A 5370-nucleotide genomic window follows, 5' to 3' on the forward strand; every position below is an offset into this window, starting at 1 on the left:
CGTTACTTGAAAAAAGTAATCAGATTACAGTAACGTGTTACAAGTAACGCGTTACTGCCCATCTCTGGTCATCAGGATAGGGATTTGTGTTGGTGTTTAGGGCTGTAGCCTCAGGTTTATATTGTGAACGGTAATAATGTGAACGTGTTTTTCAGATAATTTTAAATAGTAAAATTAAAGTAATGAGTAGTATAACAAACATCTTTATCCTGTTTGTAATGAAGTAATGTACTGCATTACTTTAAAGAAAAGCGTTCTTTGCAATATGTGCAATAATTACTTTTTTCGAGTAATGATCCCAAAACTGATCACAACAAAGAGGCTCTGACATGTACAAACATTTGAGCATACAGCATGTAATTAATTAGCATGATTTTAATGTCTTTGATTTGCTGCTTAGAGATGGTGGTGACTCTCACATTGGAGACAATGAGATTGATAAGTGAAACAAGAACTGGGATTACTAAATTGTTATCAATTCCCATCCCTAGTGACAATGATGTCCTAGTTGGTGGAGGAGGCCACCTCCTTGGACTGACAGAAACTGGTAACAACCACAACCCTTTTTGCTTTTCTCCAAAACACAGGAATAAATTTGGGGTTTGGGGCTAGGGTTGTGATTTTCAGTAATGATGACTTGGATATCAGTGAATTAAGATGCTACAGCTTTACTTTGACTTTATTTATCCCTTATTGTCCAACTCTTTCTTTTTCTTCTCATTCTTTATTATATTCTGCTCTTTTAGTTATCGTTTCCTCTCAAAGCATTGCGCAGACTCCTCCAGAACTCCTCCCTCTTCTCTTCCTCCTGTGGCCACTCTAGGTAGGTGGTGGAACTCATCAGTTTGCGCAGTTTGTAGAAGCGTTTGGGGACATCATCCTTGGACAATGGCTCTAGTAGGATCAAAATGGCTGCCTCACCAGTGGCTTGACCATCAAAAAGCCAGAAGTGAGAGAAGTCAAGCTCATAGCGGCACCAGTCAGACTGCACAAAATTCTCGGAGAGGATGAAGACAGTTCTCCGACTGCGTTCGATAGCATTCATGATGTTGTCCACAATCCATTGTCCAGGAAGGAAATCCCGCTTGTGAAGGCAGAGAGTCAAGGGCCGGTGGGATGTTGACCTAGTCCCAGAGCTGCTTTCACTGTTGAAGTGAAGAAAAAAGCAGCTTTCAGCCTTTCTACTTTCTAATTTGGTATACAGCGTATAAGCCAGAGACTGCACAATCAAAATAATTAATATACTTTAAGTTTTGCAATCATTTCATGAGTTTAAATCTGTATGATTTAAAAAATGGTTAATGCAAGAATTTTAAAAACTCTATTAAACTTGCTTTGATAACACATTGTTTTGGACTCAGATCTTGATCAAAGATCTTCCATGTCAAGTGTTCTACATCACCCCAAAATTTAGGTTATTAAAAAATGGAAGCTTTTTAAAGAGGTTGATATACCCAGTTTGGAAGTGTTTCAGTTTATTTAGGTTAAACTATGTTTGAAACCCAATTTTGTCTTCTTAACCGTCCTTAACAGTAGCCAAAAGCTCTAGTTACCTATATCATGCAGCATTTACACAGAGAGCAGTTTCATTGTCGGATGTCAGAACTACCCTTTTAAAAAATGCCAGATAGCTGTATTTGTTCAGAAAACCTACACTGAAACCTTTATTACTGATGAACACAGTAATGACAATATGGACACTTTGGCTGAAATTGTGTCAAATAATATCACAAAAACTGATGAACTTACCTTGGCTCCTCTAGCTCAGGTACCAAAAAATTTTCCACCCAGCCAGCATCTCTTTCACTGTAGGAAACAAAGGCATCAAAGGATATCAGGGCTTCTGTGTCTGCCTTATCTCTGCGTTGCTGCCGTTGTCGAGAATTACGCTTGGTCTTGAGCCATGCCCAGATCATCTTGAGGTACCAAAAGGCATGGATGCGCCACAGCACCACAGATAGCAGAGTGGCTACAAACAACGCCAAGCCACAGCTCACTGACACAAACAAAACCTGATGGCACATGACAACTGAGAGTCGGACTTGATCCACTGGCTGTCCATGTAGATAGAAAGGGTAGTCACAGATGTAGCTGTCCACTCCATCTGTCAGTTGTATACCTCCACCTCCTCGGAGTTCCAACTGGACAAAGCTGACAAAGTCACAGGAGCAGACAAACTTATTCTGACCAGCCTGGAGGTTATCGAGTCGCTGGTATGACTGGAGGTCTGTTTTGCCAAACATGTTCAGGGTATTTGACTGTGGAAATAAAATGTGTATCATAATGGAAACACTAAGAGGATCAGAAGCATAAACATATGATCTGACTTATTACCTGGATGGTCAGGGTTTGTAGATTGGGGAAGGATAGCCCAGAGGGCAACCTCAGAAACTTGTTGCCAGAGAGATACAGTTCCCTGAGTACAGGCAGAAGTAGAGTGAAATCTTTAAGGTTGTTGTTGCTCAAATCCAGCACCTGTAAAGAATAAAGCATAAGGGAAAAAAAATAGGTTGCCAGGTCAATCTGCCAGGTCAATACATGGTCTTCATACCTCCAGGGTTTGGGGTAGACAGGGGGTAATGGCTGTGAACTTTGCCCCGGAGATGTTTAGGAATCGCAGGGTGGAAGGCCAAGGACAGCTTGAGGGCATGAAGCTGTAACCGGTCCTACTAATATCCAGGTGTGTCAGTTTAGAGAACTTTGTGACCAGTCGGCTCACGGTGGACAAAGACTGGACAGAAATGGGGAATGAAAGATGGAAAGTACTTGTCGTCCTCAGAATTCTTGAATACTTGTAGGTAACGCAGATTTTAGTAAAGTTTCATACTTCACCTTCAGAGCATTTCCACTGAAGTTTAAAACTCGAATGTCCTTCAAAGTTTGTGTTGTACCACAAAGCGTCTCCACCAGAGTCAGGTCCGTCAGAAGGTTGTCGGACAGGTCCAGATACTGCAGGTTCTTCAGCAGATGGGATGTAAGACAAGGCATCACAAACACCTAAAGGAAAGAACCAAAACTCGTCAATATGACTGCAAAGTGGGAAGCTGTAAGGTAAGGGGAGACACTAGTTCCATTAGTGTCTCCCCTAGTATTTTCCTCCAGTTTGCATTACAACTCCAACATCCGTCCACAAGACAGACATGTTAGGTAAACCGTTGATTCTTATTTGGCCACAGGTCTGATTGTGAAAACGAATAGTTATCTGTCTCTCTTTTTTAGTCTTGCAACATACTAGATACCTGTCCGAGGTGTACCCTGCTACCCTATAAGGTGGGATAGTCTCTGGGCCCCTGCATGACCCTGGATTAGCCAAATTAAAGAAAAATGGTGGACAGATGTAAATATTGCATGCACAGGAAAATGGGTCATCTTTGGCAATCATTTCCATTTCCATGTACAATGCAGAAAACAGTCTATGAACAAAGTATATTGTTGCAACTATCAGGTAAAAAAGTTTCATGTAGAAACTTGAAAGAACATCCAACTACCCTGCAGGCCATTATAAACATGTTTGCAAGTATCCTTAGTTTGATTTTATGTCTCCTGAAGAGGTTAACTCTGTAAGGAAAACTTAAAATGAAAGGGATGTGTTGATACAATCTATAATATCAGTAAATAGTTCAACAAATCTCTGGCTTTGATTTCAACTACACTAGGGTCAGAGAAAATAAAAACAAGAGTTTTTAGATGAAATGGCCATCTTCATCTATGGTATGTATAAACAGTATATACAAGTAAAACTTGTAAGCTAAAACCTTTCTCTTGAATACATGCTGATCTGAAAATTATCCACATCTTCACACAAACTCCACAAAAGCCAAACTCACAGATGACCTAAAGATAAGTAACAAAATAAACAGACCATCTAGGTGTCTGTTTATGTTCCGCTAGACAGATTTGTTTTAATTTAATCTGACTAGTTTTGGTTTTTTTTGTCAGCTTAAAAAAATCCATCTTCAACTGAAAACAGTGAACTCAAGGCTTTCAAAATCATAGTTGATCACTGTATGGATATCCTGAAAAAATTTCTCTAGAGAGTACACAAGCAGCATACATTACAGGGTTGGTCACTTTAGAGACTGGCACAGTATACTACAGTGGGATGCAAAAGTTTGGGCAACGTTGTCAATAGTCATTATTTTCCTGTATAAATTGTTGGTTTTTACAATTAAAAATGTCAGACATCCCGTCTAGACATCCCAAAATGTGATGTCCACATTTGTGGATGCCAGGTCCTAGGAGGTTAAATATATTGTATAGAAGACACACACAGTGATATTTGAGAAGTGAAATGAAGTTGATTGCATCCACAGAAAGTGTGCAATAATTGTTTAAACAAAATCAGGCAGGTGCATAAATTTGGGCACTCTTGTTATTTTATTGATTCCAAAACCTTTAGAACTTATTATTGGTAAGCTCAGTGACCCCTGACCTACATACACAGGTGAATCCAATAATGAGAAAGAGTATTCAAGAGGGTCAATCGTCAATGTTCCCTCTAATTTTTCATGTGTCTGAGCGAACACACAAACCTCCTGAGCAGTTCCTTGGACCACTATGAGCGACATCAGACGTGTGCACTGTGGTTACACCAGCATTGAATCCATCCAAGTTACATGGTTTATTAAAATAATCAAATTACAGCATTTAGATTTATGTTCGACTACTTTTAATTAACTGCTTTAGCCCACTTACAATGAAAATGTAAAACAAAATGTAGTCATTGACCTGTGTAGTATGTTAACACTACTGGAAGTAAAAAAAATAACTTGAACTCGAATTTTGAAAACACAACTTTCTTCTTCTCCTTTTTTTTTCTATAAAGCTCTGACTTGTATTATGAGTATGAGTCTGTGGTCTGGGAGAGAGTCCTGTAACTCTGTCTGCAAAATACAGTATTTAAAGACCAATGTTGGACAATTAATTATATAGTTACTTCTTCAAAAAAGTAAAAAAAATAATAATTTCTGTCCACTATGTGATAAAGGAGAACAACAGCCTGATACCTTCAGTCCTGACAACAGCAGATGTATCACTCCTGTAACACCTGTAACATTCAGCAGTCGCCTCATTGTTCTGACACACACAACAAAACTATTGACTACACTGCACACTGACTACACAAGATTTGCGCTAAACGTCGCAAATCTCTCACATCTCAAAACACCACCCTCACTCCTAAAACTTCCCCCGTTTCTTAACAACTTGCCATATCATTTTTTGATTGGTTGACATCTCCAATGGTTGTACACGTTGTCATTAACGTGGCTTCACTCCACATCAGCCACAGCTTTGCTAGCTAAAACACCGGTGTGGGCACATTAGGACGCTGTCATAGCCTGTCAATGACGTTGATTAGCTGCGTATATA

The 5370-nt window shown here is 39.5% G+C and overlaps 1 protein-coding gene across 1 annotated transcript; it reads right to left on the bottom strand.

The window, feature by feature from the left end:
* Positions 1-321: 321 nt before the first annotated feature.
* tlr2 (toll-like receptor 2) lies at positions 322-4122 on the bottom strand. Its single transcript, XM_005953351.3, has 5 exons — positions 2833-4122; positions 2552-2731; positions 2335-2475; positions 1750-2258; positions 322-1145 (listed from the first exon to the last, which is right to left on the bottom strand). The coding sequence occupies exons 1-5, from the start codon at positions 2986-2988 to the stop codon at positions 743-745; spliced, it is 1389 nt and encodes a 462-aa protein (XP_005953413.3). The 5' UTR covers positions 2989-4122; the 3' UTR covers positions 322-742.
* Positions 4123-5370: the final 1248 nt, after the last annotated feature.

Source organism: Haplochromis burtoni, unplaced genomic scaffold, assembly GCF_018398535.1.
Source record: "Haplochromis burtoni strain Fernald_Lab_line unplaced genomic scaffold, NCSU_Asbu1 Contig_3869, whole genome shotgun sequence".
In the NCBI taxonomy this organism is placed as follows: domain Eukaryota; kingdom Metazoa; phylum Chordata; class Actinopteri; order Cichliformes; family Cichlidae; genus Haplochromis; species Haplochromis burtoni.

Coding starts and splice junctions, on each gene's coding strand:
- tlr2 (XM_005953351.3), bottom strand. CDS start 2,988: ATGCCTTGTCTTACATCCCATCTGCTGAAGAACCTGCAGTATCTGGAC. Junction 2,732..2,832: donor TCAGTGGAAATGCTCTGAAG/GTGAAGTATGAA, acceptor ATTTCTGTCCAG/TCTTTGTCCACCGTGAGCCG. Junction 2,259..2,334: donor TACAAACCCTGACCATCCAG/GTAATAAGTCAG, acceptor TTATTTCCACAG/TCAAATACCCTGAACATGTT.